Source organism: Simochromis diagramma, unplaced genomic scaffold (assembly GCF_900408965.1).
Source record: "Simochromis diagramma unplaced genomic scaffold, fSimDia1.1 OVJJ01000302.1, whole genome shotgun sequence".
Classification (NCBI taxonomy): Eukaryota; Metazoa; Chordata; class Actinopteri; order Cichliformes; family Cichlidae; genus Simochromis; species Simochromis diagramma.
In genome coordinates, this window is record NW_024386792.1 from 8,798,971 (window position 1) to 8,821,938 (window position 22,968).

General features: G+C 40.9%; 1 protein-coding gene across 2 annotated transcripts in view; it reads left to right on the forward strand.

The window, feature by feature from the left end:
* dlc1 (DLC1 Rho GTPase activating protein) overlaps positions 1–22,968 on the forward strand; it is an 82,176-nt gene continuing 59,208 nt past the window's right edge. The window contains exons 1-4 of one of the 2 annotated variants that reach the window (XM_040024215.1): positions 1–462; positions 1,399–3,316; positions 7,553–7,687; positions 7,806–7,934. In XM_040024215.1, the coding sequence (XP_039880149.1) occupies positions 1,463–3,316; positions 7,553–7,687; positions 7,806–7,934 (2,118 nt within the window). In that variant the 5' untranslated portion in view covers positions 1–462; positions 1,399–1,462. The remainder of the gene's footprint in view (positions 463–1,398; positions 3,317–7,552; positions 7,688–7,805; positions 7,935–22,968) is intronic. The other variant, XM_040024216.1, reaches the window with a different exon arrangement.

Consider the following 22,968-nt stretch of genomic DNA (forward strand, 5'->3'; position numbering starts at 1 on the left):
TTCAGCGTCAGCAAAAACCATAATGTGATCAAGATGGAAGTTGTCCATGGACTTTTCACTGCTTCCCGGCTTTCTGCCTTCCTCTGGGGGCTTCACTGCCTGTCCAACAGTTTTACTGCGAAGATACTGACTCGAGTCTAGAAAAAGGCTCGTAGAAGCTTAAAGTAAGGACTTCTTGCTTGGAAAGAGTGAAGTAAAATTTCCCAAACGTGGACAGATTTCTTTTGATGGATGAATGAAAAGTCAGCTTGAGAAACATCTCTTGGCAAACTGCATTTCAGGAACTAATTGATCTGCAATCTTTGGTTTGGATTATATATTCCACTTCTGGATTTCCACAAAAGCTTTCAGATTATGTTGCTAAACAATGTGTCATCACTGGAGTATTTATGAGAAGTAAACATCAGTGTTCCTCCACTGTAGAATGTGGAGTTCGGCTGTCAGCTGTTCGTTGGAGTGCAAGTAAGAGGAGCGACTGCTTTTTGGATCTTTCCCTTATTTTACATATAACCAAATCAGCTACATGTTTGTACCAAAGGGTGCAAATGGCAGTTAGAACCATCATCCTTATGACTTAAAATGAATATTTGGGAAAAGAAACTCTTCAAGCAGGTCTTCCATTTTTTAAAATACTTTCAATACACTTAAAAAAAATCTGATTCTTTGTCACAGACTACTTAAGGTGGCTATGCTATGTTGTTTTGAATTGTGTTATTTACATAGTACAGAATGGTTCTCTTTAATCAAAATATTTTATTTGTCTGTCTCGACACATAGCAGATTTACGGAGTAGTGTAAATCTTCCATGACTTACACTATGTTTCTTCACATCTATAAATTGAAATCAACCACAAAAGGAAGAAAAAACACAGAGCAGTGTAATGCAGTATATCTTACTTTGAATTCTGTGATAAGACTTGCACTTGGTTCTGTGATAGTGTTGGATTCTGTTCCAGTTTTACTTCAATCTACTTCAGTCTCTTATTTTTGTAGGTGAATGGGTGCAGAAAGACTGTTAACCAACACCCAGCACTTTTTCAGACTGTTTTTTTTTTCACTGTTAAAATGGTGCAAATCTGACAAACTGCTTTGTTTACAGTTTCCTGTTTGTGATAAGATAAACAATCGGAGGGATGTCTACATTAATCTCAACGATTTAAGCTTTCTCCGTCTTAAAAAATTAAACAATTGTTAGAGATCAGAGTAGTTTACTTGTAGTTGCCAAGCTGAAATATGGAAAAACTCTGCTTCAAAAGAAATCGGTTTCCTGGGTTAAATTAATACACTTGGATTGCTTACTTGAAAGTTGAAGCATTATTTGTACGTTCAGCTCCTGCAAAGTGAAAACTTTGCAACACTGGCTATTTCTTACCTCCTTTTCTCCTCTTGTTGCACCAGATCTGGTCCTTCTATTTAACCTGGCATCAAAAGCAGCTTTATGGGATAGCATTGGCTGCCCATCATGCCAGTTGCCATACGTAAAAGAAGCTGGGAGGAGCATGTGACTCACCCGTCAGGATTACAGTACAGCTATGATGATCTGGATCTCGTCTGCTGTCATGGGGTCGAAGGTGATGGGCTATGGATGGCTTCTGCGGGTTCAAAACAAGGTAGACGGGCAAGGTGTTCCTCTATGCCAGAGGGATGCCACCAGCTGCCTATAGATGACCCTGCTCAGACTTGTGAAGGGGGAGCTTCTGTGATGAACGATGATACTGAACCGGAACACTTAAAACTAATGGAAAACAATGGAAAGGATTTGCAGGAGTCAGTGGATCAGTCTTATGAGTTGGTGGGTGCTGGCATACTCCCAAAGACTGACTCTGACTCAGAGGATCTCCAAACCGCAAGCCCTGGGAATTTTGGAGAGTTTTGTAATTCAAACAGTGGTATGTCTAGTGCAAATATTTCTTGTGCAACTGATAGCAGTGATAAGACTATCGATAATAAAAGTGATTTGGGCACAGAAAGTTGCCAGAATCACAGCATGTGCGATGACAGTGTCTTTAAAAGTGCACATATCTCTCACCAACAATACGTCTCTATCTCTTCCAACAATGTGCCTCCATTGTCTGAATGTGCTGGTGAGCAACCTGGCAAAGTTCCAAACCATCAGGATACAAAGGGGAGCCATAGAGAGGGTTACAGCAGACCTCCTGAAATCACTGGGGCCACAGTAAACTGTTGCTCTGCTGGCGAACAGGAACCTCAAACCGACCTCCCAGATGTTGAGGAAAGCAAGACTGTCATCTCTGACCAGCCTGGTATGAATGCTCTGCTAAGCTCAGCAAATATGGAGGGTGGTGAAGCACTGGCGCTAATCAACAAAACTGTGGAATCATTAGTAGCAGATGGAGAATGTGACAAAGGAATATCTGAGAGCCGGAGTGCATGTTCTGCTGACAAGCAAGATGGATTGAGTGACCTAGGAACTCTAAATGAAAACACAGGACTGAGCTGTCTCTCAAGAGTCACTATAGGAGAAGAGCGGGACCATGAAGACTGTGCTGGACCGTTGGATAAGGATCATGGTTGGGAAATATCCAACCAGACATTGTTGGAGCAGCACAATGTTGAAATGTTAGCGGAGAGCAGGCCCCAGGGAGAGAAAAGTGCACAAGCAGAAAGCAGCGAGAAAAAAGGACACGTCAGACCTATTGAATCATCTGATGTTAGTGTCATAAATCAGCGCTGCTCTTTAATGGCAGACAGCAACGTGTCATCTAAACAAATGAATTCTGGACATGCAGGAGATGCCATTGGGACAAACACGACACAGTGTGCAGATAAGGATGTGAAAGGTTCTGTAAGTCAGTCACTGGGAAATACTGACCAAAGTTTAGTGCCTGTTAGTGAGGATCTCGCCATTCCTCATCAGACAGAATATAGTTGTTCAAAACTGGACACTATACCAGAGATCAGCCCTGTGGAGGCAAAAGACAGTTCTCTACTTCATGCTCAAAAGAATAATGATGTTAACAGTACCCCAAATCCAGCTGCTGAGCGCTGCTGTTTGGATGATAAACACGAGGTTGTTGAACAGCACACGCAAAACCTGCCACCATGCTCTACAGAGGTCAACGAGGGACTCCATGGTAACCGAGCCTCAGGTCCTCACTTCAGTGAGTCACCTGCCTCTGAGGTGGCAGATGGTCACAGAGAACACCACCAGCCAGGAGCCACAATGGAGGCGTCAAGGGAAGACGTACGTTCAGTTATATACAACGATACACAAGACGGCAGTTCGGCTTTAGATGGAACATATGAGCATGCAGATCAGAAAGAAGACAACGTGTTCAAAGTGCGGCTGAGAAAGGTAAGAATAAATATGATACAGAAGTGTAATGGATGTACAATTACTACATGTACTACATGTATACTAGTTTAGATCAGTTTTGCAAGTTCTGTCTTTGTAATTCTGCGACCTGAATGCTTCTAATGAACAGACACTTACTGGGCACACATAATTTTGGTCCCACACTCTGGCAAGTGTCTCGGAAAACACTGACTTCACTCTCACATGCTTACAGATCTGTGAGGGGGCTGTGTGGAGGGGGGGGGGGTCTGTGAAATGTTGTACTTTTTCTCAACCGCTCATTGCAAAACAAGGTCCTATAAGGGCATGGAGACCATGAACGCAGAGGGGTTGGAAGCTCAAAGTAATCTCTAGGGTGAAATGCTTAAACTGTTTTCTCTAGCAAATACTGTATCTTGTGCTGTTTTCACACTGTTAGCAGCATGCTTATGTGGTACAAAAATATACCAAAAATCTTAGAAGCAGTTCGTGGATTTGGGATCAGTGAAGCAAAGCAACAATCAGACAATCGAAACTGTATTTGCTAATAAGTTGCTGTAGTTTCAGTCCTTTTAAAATAACAGTAAGAAGCCCATTAATTTCAACTCAGGGCCCACTAAGAAGGCATGTTGTTTGGACAAGAAACGTATTGTGAGAAGTTAAATTCTTGTGTGACATTCAAGATCAAATTGATCACACTCTTGTAAACAGTGACACGTCTGAGTTTGTTTTATTATAAAAACTCGTGGAACGTTTCATATTCATATTAATTCACCTATTTTGCATTAATCAGAAGTATAGATATTTATAGTAACACCATTTATAAGAATGCCAAGGTAACTGCAAAGAGCCACACAGATATTTCCTGATAGAGACTCACTGATATAGGATTTTTAAGGCTCATACCAGTGTTTGGTGATTTAAATATCTGATATGCCAACTGATATTTATTCGTTGAGAGATACAAAGCATAAATAGATTTCCCTAACACTTGTTGTGTGTAGTTATTGATGGGTCCCTACTAAGATAATATGACATTTTTTCCGTCACAAGTTGCGGATTATTCGTTCACTCTTGACTCTGCTCTAATCCACTGGCTGTTGTGTTTGTGATGTCCCCAGATACATGTTGCCATAAGTGAAGTTAAGAGTGGTGGGCAAAGTTTGCTGCATTATTACCCATAACATGGTTGAAGAGTATTTCTCCTGAATCTTCTTTACTTTTTACATGTATCGCCTGTTATAAATGTTGAAATGGATGTATCGGCAAATAGCCAATATCAGCTGGTATTGGCATGGCTGATATATCGGTTGGGTTCTATTTTTGAATATACCGTATTGTTAGCAATTATAATTTCTCATGTGATGACATAAGTTATGTTATTACAACTCATTCATTATTTGTTGAAACAAAAGGAGTCCATGTGCAACTGTGTAGTGTGTGGTTAACTATAGCTTGTTGGCTATAGTTTACATAATGTGAAAATAGTGCTGATTATTGTGCTATTGTTTGGTCATATTCAGTTGTTTTGTATATAAATCTATTGATGTGTGCTGCCATGACCCTAATAATATACCACAACCCCTTCCTAATAGTAGAATAAAATGCAGGCATACAATAAAAAAAATATTTGGCTTGTAGTCTAGAATAGAAACCCTAAAATCAGCTGGTGCTGAGTGGTTTATGTGTCATATATTGACACTCTGGTTATTGCTGTGTTCCTGAAAAGCCTATGGGTTGTGTAATCCTAAAGATTATCATAGCATTATTTCCACATAAATTTTTTAGAAACTTTGGAGCCACTTTTAGCCATGACTAATGTTGAAGTCAGTCCACCAACTGCCAAAAACAATAGGTCATACTCCAACAGGGAGACATGGAAAACCAGTGCCACATTTTCCCCTGGCTCTAATTTCAAACTTAGGATGACTTTAAATACCCCACCAAAAAAGCAGGATTTTGGAACTTGAAAAGAGCAGTTAAGCCAGTGGAAGAAGCCAACAATTCATCTACCATATGGTAATGGCTTGCCTCATCTTTGACAGCAACGTGATTTGTGTGTCCAGTTTAGCGCAGGAATTGTGCCGTATAGAAGACCATGCTGATAAAATATAAATTAAAAATATATAGCTTTATCCCACGGGACATAAAAAATGGGAGAAGAGTGTTTTCAATATCACGAAGAGAATTACTGAGCTTATGTTAGTTTCTTTTGTGGATAATGACAGAAGCAGCCTGGAATGATCTCTGACAAGATATTGTACTGACTAATGATTGCATCCCCCAGTAGACCAAGTTTTTGTTACAGATTCAGCTTGTAAAACGAACCCATCTGGTTTGCATAACGGCTTGAGATTAAGCTGATATTGGGCTTTGTTACTGTGTTTATTTGTTTTAGCAACAAGGCCTTATCCTGACCCCAAGGCCAAACTGGCTCAACAGTCAGCAGACAACTTGGCAGCATCACCCTCAGTGCTCTCTCTTTTCCTTTTTGGCCTCTTTGTCTGTATTAATTAAGAGAGCCCACTCAATGCAGAGGTCTGAGAAATGGGATGCAGACTGGCTGTAAGACAGGCGACTGAGGGGTCTTGAAAAAAGAACAAGTTAAGGGGAAGGAGGGATCTAAGAGTTCAAACAGTGTGGGAAACATCTCCCATCTCAAAAAAACAGGAAGTTAAGTGGAATGTGACAGAAACCTCAAAAATGGGAAAGACAGCAAAGAAACCTTCTGAGAACACCCAAACCACCAGAATGCCCCTAAAAACGTTGCCTCCGAGGCAACTGAAGTTTACGCTTGCACTTGTTTTTCACTCTGCCGTTTTGTGGTTGTTTTTGCCATCCCGAGCCAGATGCTTTTGTTCATTCAGCGAGGCCTCGTAAAGATGTCATTGTTTTACAACGGTACAATGTTTCATTGTGATACTTTGCCAAGAAGATGGGACCGTAGCGCTGCGCTCTGCGCTCTGCCACGAGCTGCGCGCTGCCACGAGCTAGAAATGTCAGTGAATGCATCAGTGTGAAGCGCATTTCCCCGACACACACGGCATGTCTATTTGCGCTCTCAGCAAACCAATAGGATCTGACTTTGACAGCCAAATTGGGCACTAACTGGAAAATAAATGTAGAAGCAGTCATAAGACATTATTAGGGTTGGAGCTGGAAGCCAGACGCAGGGATGAGGCTACCTTTAGTATCCTGACTCTATTAGCACATTTATGATTAAGCCATGCTGACCATTTCAGCAGACACATTTATGATCTGTAAAAAGTGCATAACCCAAAGATTCCTCTTCAAGGTACTGCATGTAGAGACTAACCAGGCATGAAAGCCAGCCTCACATCCACTAGTTTTTGTAGCTTTGCGTAAGCATACAGTCACAGTGGCTGTGTGTGTGCCATGAGCTCACTCTCATTAAGAGTTTAACAGCATCTGTTAGCGGGGATTGTAACAAGGTTTGTTTGCGAGTAATGGGCCAGCCATGAAATTTCCTCGGGTTCTTCTCAAGGGTAAAGCTCAGACAGGGAGCCACACCCGGTGCCAAGATAAGACAGGCAGAGGGAAATGAAAACATACTGCTTTAAGCAGCGAAGAAAAGGATATTACACGTTTTACTCCTGCTCAAATTGCATGAAAGCAACATAGAGCTTAAGGTTAGCAGAGGACAGAGTGGTAGGTGGAGTGTGATGCAATGCTGGATTGTAGCATGTCGGTCTGCTTGTCTTGCACAAGTCAAACCACCTGAGGTCAGTATGAGACTTGTTATCACAGCCCTAAGATGGATAAATTAGCACAGCATATTAAAGGGCAAATAAGTGGAGTGTTAAAGTAATGACAGAGGCGAAACAAAAGAGATAGCCATTAAATGGCCACAATGTGTAAATCAGCTATTTTAATTGGCTGAAGTGGAAGGTTGCTGGGGAACACAGAGGGACAAAGAACAAAGGAACAATTAGATGTATTTTGTACTTTAAATCATGCTTATAAGGTATAAGCCTTTTAAAACAAAGTCACTGATTCTGTGAATAGTTCTGATCTTACTGTATAGTACTGACTTTTGGCTTTTCCGGTCACATTTCTAATTACGTTTCACATATATATTTCACGTTTCTGTTCTCTTCCTGATCATCTGGTCAGAGATCACAGATGACACTGGAGAAAAAAGTTTCCTTAGAGAAGTGGAACAAATTGATTTTGGCACATTTAATGCTGGTCTTAATAGTTTTGTGAGTTTGACTGTTCTCCACTGATCTGTCTCAGCGTGGGCATGCTCGCTTGGACTCGATGGTGCTGCTGCTGATGAAGTTGGACCAGCTAGATCAGGAAATTGAGAATGCCCTCAGTGCTACTTCCTCCATGGACAGCACAGCCACCTTCCATCGACGGCATCACCCGGTACCCGCACAACTGAGTTATCTAGCTGGATGTGACAGCAGTTTTTTCTATATTTGAAACTGTGCAGCAGTTCGGTGTTCTCAGTGAACTATATTGTTTGTTTTTTTTACTTGTGCAGGAGTTTGATTTAGGATCCTCTTCAGCAACGTCACAACCACCCACGCATCCACATGCTGCTGTTGTTGCTGCTGCTGCTGCTTTGTCTTCAGGATCTCCACAAGCCCTTGGAGCAAAGCCTAAGAGTGGGGTAAGTCAGCACCCGAATGTATATAGAAATCAAAACAAGGTTCCAGATTCCAACTAACTGATCACATTTTCTGGCAAAATGTCACTGACATGACTAAAACACGTGGGCAGTTAAAATATGAAAATATTTTTAAAAAAGGACTAAAAAGCCAGAAAATAGAATAGACAAAAATAGCAAAAAATAAACTGACATTAACATTTAAACTTAAAAAGCAGTGACAATAAAACACCTAATTTTTCAAGGTGAAAGATCAAATAAATGTTAATGAAATATAAAGAATATCCTGCATATAAAAAGGTACATTTCTAACATAAAATAGTTTTTTTCTTTCACAGTATGCCCAAAAAAAAAAAACTGTAACAGGAAATAGTCTTCGCGTTTAGCTTAAGTGTTCGAACTAATCACTTTACAATGTGAGTCACCCGTTCACATGCCAGTTGTAATGGAGCTGCCACAGAAGGCGCCCGCCTGATCTCGATCAGCTTACAGTCTGGTGATCTGCTCGATGATACTTGGGCAATAAGTCGATAACCTGCTTGTGCCTCTATAGCCACAACAGCACACTACAAATCAGGCACTACTCTTAACTTCCGAAACACTGGTTAAACTGGGCCCCTGATGCCAGATTTTAGTCCTGAGGCCTATTTCGCAAGACATGAGCTGACACGGGTGTTTCATTGTAAAATGTCAAGGACACAAATATGCCTATCACATGACTAAAGTGGTATAGTGGTTAAGTTACTCTGTGGTGCTAGAATAGATGAGACAACTACTAAGAATCCCAATCTCAGGCATGTAATTCAAGACATAAAGACCTGATGCAGTTAACATCCTCTGCAGGTGTGAAACAGAATGGCATGGTGGAGAAATACCCAATGCAAGTATTTGGCAAAGAGGAAGGGTCTTGGGTTATCTTCTTGCTTGGGTGTGAAGACTTTTTTTTGCTTCCATTGAGATGTATGATGAGATAATGGTCTGATAGTGGGCAGGAAGCTTTGGAAAGAGAGGAGGGGAGGACACACAGTAAATGTCCCCTGGGCATATTTGAACCTGGACCTCTGGAATAGCCTAACAGTATATTGGTCACCTGCTTCATCCGGTGAACACCCGTGAAGGCTCGAGGTTTTAACATTTAGCAAAAAAAAAGTAAAGGTTGCCAAACTGAGTGCACTTACTGTCTTTCCAATCAAGTGGCTGGAGATTGGTTGCAACTCTATAGATAAAACATGGTAAATGGCCTGTATTTGTATAGTGCTTTACTAGTCCCTAAGGACCCCAAAGCGCTTTACACAACCAGTCATCCACCCATTCACACACACATTCACACACATAACAGTGTTGCAACCTGATCTTTGAGAATCACTGAGTTGGACACTCAGTTAGGCTCCCAGTTCACACACGCACACCAAGTGTACAACTTCTTCCTCTGACTCTATACATGCCATTTAATATTTATAGGCCGTGCAACAAAACCTTAGTTTGCATTAGTCTGGGTAAGACTTGCACAGAAACTAGACCTGTGTCACAATCTGTCTCCATTCAGAGGTCCACTTCTATCATATTATACTAGAAAAATACATTCAATATTTTTTGATGAACAGCAGCAAAAAAAGAGACATGTTTTCCTATTCTGGGGCTTTCACTGGTTTTCCTTTACTTTACTGCCACCAGAATGATGTAACTATGACCTCCACTCCAAATTGGTCCATAATCTTACTGAGTAAACAGATTTAGGTCCCCACAACACTAGTAATATCTGGACCACACAGACACACATACTCAATCTTCCAATTGTAGGAATGTCCCTCAGCTCTCAGGGCTTAGCAAAGCAGACGTTAAAACTCTCTAATTAGCTGGTTCCAAAGATCTAGATCCCTTCACCCCATCAAAAGGGTCAGAAGGGGGGGTCTGGGAGGTGAAAAGCCAGGGCAAGAGGGAGCAGTGGGGGACACGCTTCGAGTGAGACGTGTGTCTAAAACCCTTGCATGCTCACTTAATGATTTTGTCAGCCTTGCATAGCCATTGCCTACATTCAAGCAAGCCTTTCTATGTCAAAACTGGTTAAAATGACATAGAGTATAACTTTGTAACCTTACAGAAGTGTCTGAGTTACTTTAAAAAAATATATATATATTAATTTCACGATTTATCTGTTGCAATGCCACAGTTGACATTGCTGTGTGCTGTTTATCTTCCCTGCCGTCAAAAAACATAAGAACAGTTCTTGGTTCATTTAAAGGGTACATATCAACATCCTCAGTGATGTGTGATTTATTATGTCTGTAGCCAGCAGTTTCCACAACCTCCATTCCTACAGTAACCCAAGGTAACTCACTAGGCTTGGGTAAACACAGCTTTCACTGTGCCTAATAGAAGGCCTTTTACAGTGGTGGCCCTGTGGAGTGATTGATTGAGGCCAAAGAGATGAAGACTTGGTGAAGGGGATCTCAGTAGTTCATAGTTGCAGGGGTCCTTTCAGACATAAAATGTTGTGACACCCACTTAATCTTTTTACCTACACAATACAAATCCACTGGCCTTTCCTAAAAGAAAACAGGAAAGGCAATCTGGCAACCTATTGGCTATTTCTGGTGGGTTCAGCCTCTGGAGAGGACAGGGGTTCTGATATAGCCAGCAGATATCTGTGCCAAGACTGTTTGATTATTTTTATTTATTTTAAATGCTTCAGTTCAGCTTAGACTCTTTTTTTTTTTAACACTGACAGGTTGTTGGTATTTGTCAGGTCTGTAGACTTTATCAAAGATGAACAAAGCTTCTGGGTGGAAAAATGAAGCCAGTGAAGAAGGGTTAAACCTGCATTCTATCTCAGGGCCACCAGATGGTGATGGCTGTGGCTGCAAAAAGACTTCAAGTATTAAAGAAGTGTATAGATAAACAGATTTCTGATTTGACCTTTGGGAACACTTTCCTGTTGGGTTTATGGCCTTAGACACATTTTGAGTCATAGTAGATAAAAAATAAAGCCTGTTTTGTAAATCTTGGTTACGATATTTTTTAAAACGAAGGATTATAAGTGCTTACTCTTTGGCTAACAACTTTGGCTAACATTTTATTTTTATTTTATTTAGTAAAAACTGGTTTTAACTGTGGGGCAGCACGGAGGCACGGTAGTTAGCAATGTCACCTCACTGCAAGTTTGAATCCACCACCTGGCCGGGGCCTCTCTGTGTGGAGTTTGCATGTTCTCCTCATGTTTTCGTGGGTTCTCTCTGAGTACTTTGGCTTCCTCCCACAGTCCAAAGACATGAAGTTAATATGGGTAGGTAAATTTATGATTCTAAATTGCCCATAGATGTGAATGTGAGCGCGAATGGTTGCCTGTCTCTCTGTGTTAGACTTGCGATATTCTGGCGACCCGTCCAGGGTGGGCCCATTGTAGCTAGCATAGTGCTCCAGCCTCTCGATGCCCCTAATAAGGATAAGTGGAAGAAAATGGATGGATGGATGGATGGATGGATAGTTTTAATTGTTATTTTATCTTTAGTTACGTATAATAACTTTGGTTAACTGGTAGTTTTGAGATTGCACTTGAGATGTTACTTTTCCACTCTTTACCAGGACATGCAACCAGTGTTTGCTCTAATATAAATTCAGACTGCAAAACAACCTTCTACTATCAACAGTCTTGTCACTTACCTGTAGACATGAACACACATGCAACTCTAAATAGAGATTACAGGAAAGGCAGTACGAGGCAACTGTCTAAGATTTATTTTTCTTTTGTGTGGGTGTAATCTCAGGTTATAATAGGAAATAGCTTAATCCTAATTCCTAGTATTAACTTTTATTCTGTACTAATGACAGCTTTTATAGATTGTACATGTGTTGACTGAATTGCCAGAAGTACAAATGCATCATCACAAAAGGCATCTAAATCGTAATCAGGTTTAATTACCACCCCTCTGACACACTGTCGCCAATATCTAAGCATTACAATAGAATAATAGGATTTATTGAAAAGCCTCTGAATTATATACAATTAGGAGGTACCTGTACTTTAGTTGCCCCATACACAGTAAATTGACATATCCAAACAATCAGGTCATACCCATAAAACAAGCCTTGTATTGTCTCACTACAAAAATGTTGAAACAACCAAAATCTCAGATAGGCCTGCTGTAAAATTAAAAGGGAAAAAATAACCCTATTAGGAAATCTCTCGCCCTTTTCTGCATCGCTTTTTCACCAACATTTGTACATGTTGCCGTGAGCATCTCTTGACATCAGTCAGGAAGGTATTTGCAAGTTTACACAGGACAGAGCAAACAACATATCTCTTTAGCAAACCGGGGGGTGAGCGCAGCCTGACTGAAGGTAAAACGCTACCATGCACGCTTTTGCAATTTACGAGAGAGAGGAGCCAAGCTGAAGCAATTAGAGCACAGTCTGGACTGTCTGAGAAAGTAAAATATGGGCATAGTATGATTTGAAATAACTGTTTAACTGCAGTTCTAATTCTTTCTGAATTCTCTGTGATTCCCACATGTACATCAAAGCATCAGGAAAGCTGTGGTGAAAAAGAGTGACACTCTCATCGCTGACATGCATGCGTTTCTGCGTGTGTATGTTTGTGCAGGATGTGCTAAAAGTAAAGTGTTTATCATTTTTGCATTAACATTCCTTCCATTTCTTCAGCTGGATTATGCAAGATGTGTCTGGTGTTTGTGCTGACACTATCCCCATGACACCTCCATAAACACAGTGCAACACTCGGGTGTAAACACACCGCATCTACTGAAGCACTGTCTCATGCTGTCCCGACCTTTACGTAACCACGCTAAAGGTGATATGGGGTTGTATCTGTTTGTGATGAGTGGACATTCACTTGGCACGCGCAGTATCATTCCTTTGCTGCTCTGGATAAGGTATTGGGTTCATGTGAATGCATTCTTGGCTCCTTGCAAGTTTAGCCGGTGGGTATTGTTAGCCTCCAGCAGGTGGCTGTTATTCTTGCATAGAATGTGAGCCGAACACTTAGCGGATGTTGTGCTGCAGCAGGTGTTTGTTCTTATGCTGGAACTGCTATTCTTTACTCTGAGTGTTTTTGTTGGCAGGTTTATATTACTTGCTTAATGTGGCAGGTGTCTTGAACTGTTGGTTAGCTTGCATTATTGTGTTGCAACAGGTGGGTTTTATTTGGTTTATAGACTAGTGGGTACACTGATTCAAATGTATATTGTAGTCATGGCTGTAAATAATGATTATTTTTGTTTTTTGGTTTGATGATTATGCACTGATTACATTACAAGTTGGTTTCATCAACTGTTTTCTAAAAGTCACAAGAGCATTCATTTTACATTATAAAGGACTAGAACAGTAAAAAGTATAAAATTATTCATGCTTGACCATCTTAAACCAGTAAACAGGTGTAATAATTTTCAACTAATACAATCCTAGTATAAAAATGAGTATTTATTTGTCCAAAATTAGAGTAGATAAGCACTCTGTAGTGACATTACTGCACCATCCGCAGTGCAAGAAGTATTTGTTATGCGACTATTTTTAGGGCTCTGCCGCTGCAAAGGATGTGCCAAGTCACAGAGGCGGGCGGAGCCTGTTGACCCTTATCCACCTTCCTTTAAATGTTACAGTCGGAAACAACATATCAGTCACCTTGGGCAGAGACAGTTCCCATGAGCAAGGCATGTAACACAGAAGCTGCTGAACAAATCGCATAACTGCCCATTAAATTTAGCACAGGGGTGTTTCACATGTCATGCACACGATGACAGGGAAGGTGCTGGCGGGCACCACCTCTCATCCGTCTTCGGTGAACATTCCATGGAGCGGTGACCTTTGACCGTATGTTTGGATCTGTATTCTGTCTCCATAGCAACAGTATTCAATTTTACCTCTGGTTTCACTGCCAGTGAATTTAGAAAGTAAAAGTTTCCATATCTGGGTTCATGGGATTGTTTTGTTTTTTTCTGGGAGGGATGATTGATTGAGAGATATTTCTATTTCAGAATGACGGAAAGACTCTACTCCCTGTCAGTAGGTTATGTATGAACATGGCTCTTTATCTGTCTGGTGGACAATAGAAGTGCTGTGGTTTGCGTGCTAAGGTCACTGGCAGATCTCTGCTCTGTCCTTCCTCCATGTTCCGGTTTGGCAGCCTCGCAGTCCCCAAACATCCTACATCCAGACCACACCTTCTCCGCGTCCCAGGCAGATAAAAGTCTGAGTATTTTGCTACTTTCACTGCCTTTTATTTATCTTTACATTTACTCCCACTCTCTCCCACTCCTGTCTGTGGTCAATAGTCGACACAATGGGCAACAGGCGTAATTATGTTTGCCTACATTCCACCCACGTATTGGCTTAAAGGCTGTAGTAGGCCATAATGAGTCAGGGAGCTATGAAACCAGTCACCATTCAGTCTGTCAAGGGCTGCCAGCAGTGGCTCTGGTCATGGCCATGCTAGCAGCTTTGTGTAGTGTCATTGTCCTCAAGGTCACTTCTCTGCTGAGCACAGCTGTAACAAGGAGACAAACAGGGACCTGCTGTGGTTTCCAAAAAGAGGGTAAGAAAAAAGAAAAGGCTTATGTTTGGAACAGGATGTGGAAAATGAATTTCTCCTCATGCCCCATAAGGAAATTCCTGTTGAATCAAGGCTAAAGGCAGTGCATAAAGTACTCCAAGGGAATTGATTCAGTTCCCAATAAATGTATTAGACTACCTGTCACAAAAACAAGAAAGCAACTGTCGAAAACATTTAAAACTCATAAAAATGTATCATTATTTATCATTTATCAATCTGAACTCGTTTATATCCAAATTTGAGCCAGCACCTTGGACTCAGTAAGAAATGAATCGTGCATAACATTCAACCACTAAAATTCTATTTTTAAGTAAACAACTGTAATTTGGCATTGTAATCAAAATATATTAACTGTGCGTAACTATTTTTTTCTGCTCTTTTGTAAAACGGGGCAGCATGGTGGCACGGCGATTAGCACTGTTGCCTCACAGCAAGAAGGTCCTGGCAAGATGCCTTTCAGTGAGGAGTCTGCATGTTCTCCCCGTGTTTGCGTGGGTTCTCTCTGGGTAAACACTCTGGCTTCCTCCTACAGTCCAAAGACATGGAATTACGGGGGTTAGGTTAATTGGTAATTCTAAATTACCCATAGGTGTGAATGTGAGTGTGAATGGTTGTCTGTCTCTATGTGTTAGTCCTGAAAGAGACTGGCCTCCTGTCCAGGGTGGACCCTGCCTCTTGCCCTATGGTAGCTGGGATAGGCTCCAGCCCCGCCCCCCAATTCAACAACAATAATTGATATTTTTGCATTAAAAATATAATTTTGATTAAAGAGATTATACAAGCTAAAGGATTAATTCTTACAGAAACGTAAGTGCTTTCTATCCAATGTTCACTATCCATCACAAAGCAACTTGGGGTTAGGATCTTACCCAAGGACATTTAGCATGCAGACTGGAGTAGCCAGGCATCAAACCACCAACCTTATAATTAGTAGATGACCTGCTCTATCTCCTGAGCTGCAGCCACCCCATAATATCATATTAATATAATCACAAGTGAAACTCTAATAGAAAGCACAACACATGGTGTATTTTAGAGATATTGGTATTGTCCACATGCATGAGCCTGACGCATTTGATGTGTTTAACTCTTTAACAGAAGGAGTGCTCTGTTTCAGCAGTGTCATGAATGTCAAATATCACATGATTCTTAGTGTTTACACCCTCAGCTCTCTGTTTTTATAATAACATGTCGTGGCACCGCCCCCAAATCACACCAGCCCAATCATCAATGCGATTTACTGCCTCCATATGGATATCGCTGCTTTTTTTTTTTTTTACTTAAATGAATCATACTTTTTCATCCATAATTACATTTAAAAAAATCGCTTCACTATTGGTATCGTGGAACGCACTGAGTCAGTGAATTGAAGCGTGAATCGATTTCATAGAGGACACTGCAGAACGTGTAGCAAATATTTGCAAGATGATGGTACTTGTTGACACTAAATCATGAGGATGACTGTAAAATGCAGGCATCTGGAAATACCCCTACAGATACGCAGATAATGAAGTGCAGTAAATCACAGAACAAATAAACAGCGTCTCAGGAACACAGACGCACACATGAACCCACTGTAAAACCAGGTGCAATTTAAGATACACTCACTGGGGCGTGCGGTTTGAGGTTTTAATTGGGATGTTTAAGTCAAGCGTGTGTTTGCATTTTTTTGTTTTCCATCCGTATTTGCCTTGAAGTTAGATTACCTCAGTCAAGAGATACTTGAGCCTCTTGCTCAATTCTTCAGCTTTCCTTAATATCTTAAGGAAGGAATGCAGCCCACTGGTGTTTTGTGTTTATAGCTAGATGTGCTTGTGGCATTTGAAGTTGTACAGGTGAGGGCTTTACAGTTAGGTCATGCAAGAGAAGAGACTTGAGTGACCTTCTTTGACTGGATGTAGTGCCCTGAAAAGCGAATGGTTAAACCTAAAGTAGATGTTACAAAACCGTGACCCCCGCGAGCGAGTAGCTGTTTTTGCCACAGAACAGGGCCACCATAATCTTGTGCAGAGGACATTCTAATCCCCCTTGTTAACCTACTCTCAGCTCTGTCCTTAAAAATGTCAGCACCTAATCCTGTGGGCAGCATTGTTGTTGCAGTTGGGATTTTAGCTTATCCCTATTAACTCTGGTCCATAACCCACAAATGTGACCTGGTGAGAAGAAGCAGGTGACACATTTAGTGCCTTAATGAGCGTAGTGAAACTGGAGAGATGTAAAACTAAAATTATAAAACTACTTTGTGTGGCTTAATCAGTGGTTTCCGAACTTTTTATCCCACTTTTTTCACATTGCCCTTTGTGGAGCTACTTTAGAGTACAATCCAAAAAGCAATAACTAGGCTTACAGAGTGATTAATTAGTTTTAGATATGATTGTGCGTATGCCTCGATCTGGTGCCAACCATTCTGTTTTGAAAGAACCAAAAAATGGAGGGAAAAGAGCTGCATCAGTATATGCTCTGCATGTTCAAACATATGCCTAAGGTGTGGTTATTTGTTCTACTTGTCAAAACATATACATTAGACTGCCTGCTTTCGTAGCACCTTATCGGTTTCTTTATTCGTAAAAATTAAAACTTAAAATCATATTTCTCACTTTGCACATTTTCAGCTCAGATTCTTTTTGGCACCTGCTTGCTCTGGTTCTGCTGCTCTCATTAGACTTGGTCATACAACAAGCATGAAAAGGATTATTGTCCCTTAAGATGCATAAAGTGGTTTCCTTAATGCTTTACTCATATGAGGTAAAGCAATGGCATTATTCAAAGAGAGAAAAATAAAACATTTTCCTTTTGGGAGAAAAACGGTCCTGGTCGGACAAGTGAAGAGTTATTGTCTTGTCTGGTGATGGAATCCAAGGGCCACTGAACAGTTCACAGTTTACGCTCCACCACTAAACCCTTCCACAACAGCGCCTGAAACCAGAAGTCCGTTGCTTTGGCTTACGTGTGTAAACAGAGTCAGATGTATGGGGCTGTCTGCGTTTGTGCACATCTCACCCTCTCTTACTCCCTTTCAGTGGACATCAGCACGTACAGAACATAACTCGTGACTCAAGGTTGGGCGAGGGAACAAGGTCTCAGCTGGCAGTCTCGTGCATGTGTGTGAATGTGAGCAAGTGCACAGGTTGTACGGTGAAATCATTAACCTCGTCACACAGCTAAAGACTGAAAGTGCACCCATTCGTGCTGTAGGTTTTACTTGAGCTTTTTACTGCATTAAAAGATCACAATAAACGTCACAGAGACATTTTCAAGCATCACCTCGTTTTGCGAGGTCACTGTTAAATCCAACATCTGGACGCTACTATACTTTTTCTACAAGAAATGTTCCAGTGGATCATTAAACCAAGTCATCGCATCACTTCCTGTTGACACATTCTAAGTGTGACATATGGAGACTATTAAAATGAGGGAAGGGGATGCAGGGGAGAAAGGAGAAAATGTGTGGGGTGGATAACTGTGTGTGTGGGAGGGGGGCTTTTCTGGAAAGGAGATGGTTAAATGAAATTGTTTCCCACGTTTCCCTGCACACATGGACTCTTGGGCTCTGAATAAATTCCTTTGTAAATGCAGGGCAAAAAGAGCACATGAATGCCAGTCAAAATACAGTGAGTTCCAGATAACATCTCCAATGTTCCTAGGAAAGCACGCACACACAGTCAGATGCATTTCTCTTTCCTCTGTCAGACACACACCTTAAGCATCTAGTGCTGGAGACGCAAGCTTACCTGGGCATAAGCCATCTGCACCGATTTAGCCATTCGTGTTAAGTGGCTGAGAAAAAAGTTTGGGTTTGCCTGAGCCCCCTAATCCTTGGCCAGCACAAACCATGGGTGGTCACACACACTCGCACATCCACACAAACACTCATACACACACTGCAGCTGCAGTGCTGGAGGGGGGTGGGGATGAGAGGTTGGCGGTGGGGTTGGAACAGGCCTGGTGGACTGCTTGGGTTTGTTGTGCAAGAGCCACATGCCAGTGGCTTGCTTAACAACTCTGACTACCTCACTCACACAGAAAGGCATGCCACACACAATGAGGGGCCATTACTAAGAGACAAAATAATATTTGTTACTAGGACTGGGTATTGAAAGTCTTTACTTATTTGTCTATAAGCTGTCATGTTTCCATAGTACAAGATAAATTAACCTTTCAGTTACTGAACCCAGGCTTTGAACGTCTCTTCAGCAGGCAGCAGACCATCTGTGAGGAAGCACCAGCCATGCTTCAAAGCCTCTTTAAAGATAGCATTCATTTTTCTCAAGTGGTCAGTCTGTTACACAAGTAACACATTATTTGACTCATCTAGCCATTTTTTTTCCTTGAAAATAGGTTGACAGGTTGGTGTCTGATGCTGATTAACACACCTATTACTGGTTGTTCGTTCATATGTCCTTGGCATCTTACCTTTCATACCTCTTCCCATTCACTTGTCTAGTTGTAAATTTTCTCACATTGGCTGTTGTGGATGTCCCAGTGCAACTGCAGTTGTTATCATCTAAATTCTAACTCTTAAATATCAGACAAGCTATATATTATTGAGAACGCTCCAATGAGTCTGCGAGCATTCCAGGAGGGTTAAGAGTGGTTTTGTAATCCCCTCTCATTACCAGAAAATCTGGGCAAGTACGGACCGACGTCCCAAACCAGATGAATGTCAGAAGCAGGGCTGATGTCACAATACCAGAAATGTAGTAGTTGGTAACAGCACCAAACCCATGTATACGTAAACTCCTGTATTAAAAAGTAATTTTTTATCACCAACATTTTTGTAGCAGACCATTTATTTAACATTTATTTAACATTGAAGGTTTGTAATTAACATATTCACATAACATGTGAATGTTCAAATTCAAATTTTATTTGTCACACACACAACCATGCAAAGTATGACATGAGGTAAAATGCTTGTAGCTGTGCAGTGCCCCGTTTCAAGTGAGAGAGGGTCGCCTCGGGAATGGCGTCTGGTGTTAAAAATCTGCCAAATCAAACCTGCGGGATTCATCCGTTGTAGCAACCCCTGGTGAATAGGACCTCCCATATTTCCATTATACAAGGATGGTCCAGCAGAGGTAACATGCATGTAACTCTGCTCCAGCTCGCAAAGCTCTGTTGTCAGATGGAGAGAGTGTACAAAGTAAGTGCTACAACCGGCCTTGGGCCATGCTTGCTTGTGCTGTTGTTGGTCAGTCAGTTGCAGAAATGACTGACCAACAACTCCACACTGGGGAACTTCACTTGTTACACCAGCACAAAGGACAGGAAGAAAGAATGAAGGGTGAAGTTCTAACATTACAAAAAGCTGAGGTGAAAACAAGTGTTAAAAGCGATGAAAAGTGTCCACTGCATCTTTCTCTGCTCTCATGCTATATTTGTTTAATCTTTGGAGTTTTTTACTCAGTTCTCCTGTTCCCAGTGAACTCCACTATTGCTTCCTCCTACTACAAGAACAAATTCTGTTGTGTTTTCATCATGTTTCCAGAATTTTGATATCAAAGGGTGTCACAAGCATCTGTTCTGGGGACATATACTACAAATAGTTAGATAAATATTTTAAAAATATATACCTGATTCCTGCTTGCCAGGAGCACTTAACAAACCATCAAACATTAGAATAACTGAACAGCTTTTAGAGTAAGGCAGTAATATTAAGTGTCAAAGTTCTCCATACTATTCCAATCAAAATATGCAAAATGTTTAGTAAAGTAAATACATAGATAAATACAAAGAAAGTTTCATACCTGGATTTTTGAAATGTATTCACTAAAAGTGATTTGTTGGAGAAAAAAAAAACCAAACCAAGACAAAAACAATTTCACCGGCCTGCTGCTTAGAGTAATGACCCTAATTAACAACCCTACAGTGTGTAATCATGCAGGCACGCATGCTTGCAGGCCACTACATACTCATGTGAGGCAGACGCATACCGTACCCCTTGTGCCCCAACACAAACCACTTCCAGTAAATTAGTGGCAGTAAATGAGGCAGCTGATGCCTGTGTGCTGTGCAGCCTGCAGCTCCCCAGTGGACACTTGACACGGCCTGGGCGACCCCACACTGGGAGAACCTGCACTGTGGCATGCAGAGTGGGGGAGAACAGAAAAGCATTAAGAAAATATGTGAGTGTGGTGCAGTGAAATCACTGGTACTTACGTGTATTCATTAACATTCTTGTTCTCATAAATATATGAACATATTTCTAAATGTATTCATTATCTGTAATTGCTATCATAAAGTGAAACGCAACAGTACGTGAAAGCTGAGGTTTACACTGTGTGTAAGTGATCTCATGGGTCACTGAAAGGAACCCGTGGTGTCGTGTTTACACAATAAGATGGGTGCACTGGTGAACTGAAATGTCTTGTTAGACCTAAACAGAGAAGCCACACAGACCTCCCATATTTCCATCCTTCAGAGTTGTAGATGAAAATACAAAACATTAGCCATTCAGATTTTTTAAAAAAGAACCTTTTTGCTACAATATAAAGGAATAACATGTCTTGTACATGTACAAAATCTGAGTTAATGTGGTGCTGTTTAAATATAAAACGCTGTGTGAGGATATATTTTGGCATTTTGGTAGTATTTCAAATAAAATTGTATATTGTGGCGAAACAAGAATAATAAATACTGTTTCTAACCTATATCCAGCTGATGAAAAGGCAAAAATGGAGCAGGTGGCTTGTGTTATCTTAGCTGAGTCTCATACCATTCATAATGTTTTCCTGTAACAAAACATTGTGGCTGAAAAAGCAGAGCTAATATTACCCGTGTGCAACAGCTGAAACAGCACTGAGTATAAATGTATGTCTGGCATCACCTCACTGCTGATGTTCTGTTTGTGCCGGATAATTTAATGACAGGAGCCTTCAGCTTCTCCCTGGTGTCTTTTTTAGGCCGTTAATTAGCAATAAATTGTGAAGCTGTTTGTCCACAGAGGAAACTTCACCCGTGTTACGTCTGAAAGTGACCGACAAATGATTTACTGCTGTTTCAGCACACATATGCTATGTTACACATGTGCAGACATAAACACGTACACATGCATACTCAACAATCATAAACGCATGCATCGCCAGATAAAAATCTAGTTACGATTTTGTGTGGATTTTAGTTTAAACTATGTGTGAGCAGATAATTCACTCGCTGGATTCTTAAAAACTGGATTTAGGACCAAGATAATTCATTTATCCAGCGTGAATCAGCAAACACGTTAGCAAAAACAAACTCGTGCATAAGAGCAGCCATTGTGTTCATACTCGCCAGACCATGTCATACCTGTGGTTATTCAGTCATAAAATACAGGGGCTGCCTCTGAGACTGGAGGAGCAAATCGCCTGTAGCCATATTTTTTGCTCTGTAATGATTAGTCATGTTTCTTTCTTGAATGTGACCGTACTGCAGCCTGATGCCAATGAAATTAAAAGTGATTAATAATCAAAGTAATGCTCCCTTTATGGCAAAATATATTGTGCTCATACTAACAGAGAAAAAAGAAACATTTACAAGGCCGGGAGTTTGTATTAATCAGATTTGTAAAGTTTAGTGTTGACATCAAATTTCAGGAAACAGTGGAAATTGTTTGGTTACTAGCGTAACGCCGGTTCTCTGTAAGCTTATTGCGGTATCTCGCCATCCAAAAATTACATGTGATAAATGATGATAGAGGCATTGTATTGCATTGTAGTGCATTCCAGCTCAATTTCAAAATTCCTAGTCAGAATTTCCAACTGGAACACCCCATCAAATCAAATTTCCAACTCGAATAGTTAGAGCAGCCCCACCAACACTGACTTAACAAGACATGATGGCAGTCGTGAACATATGCAGTAGTAAAACAGTAAAGATTTAAAACTGTACAGCCACTATTGTGTATTTCTAACTCGATAAATAAGCCATACGCAGAGCACTGACTAGGCTCTTTCCATGATCACGCTGGAGATCTTTTAAGTGCAAAAAAGCATCATTGCGCTGTATTTCTTGTGATGCATGAATAGCTCTACCTTGCTAGGAAGTAAAACAACTGACTTTGCTACTAAAACTTGCTCAATTCATGAGTGAAATCACTCACAGCTCTGAAACCCGATCTCTGAGGTAAATGAAATGCAGCGTTAGTCCAGAATGTTTGAAATGAAATATGTTTACAAGGTAACGTGTTTCCCAACCTTACGGATGGTACAGAAAGGATAAAACACAAATTACAAGTTGGTCTTTTAGGGAAACACTAAATATCTTCTTTCTTGAAAGGAGTTTTTTCCTTAAGGAAATAGTCACTCTTTAAAGGATCTTCATTTTTTTTGAGTCCATTATGGCACATCACCAAAGGACTCATGCCAATCTCTGATGCCAGTATCACTGAGTAAGGACTCTCGGAAGAACAGAGTGTGATCGTTCTTCAGCCAAAGTGAGTGTGTGGGCAATTACCTCAACTGTTAACCCAAACTACATGTTTCCAGCCAGCTGTCC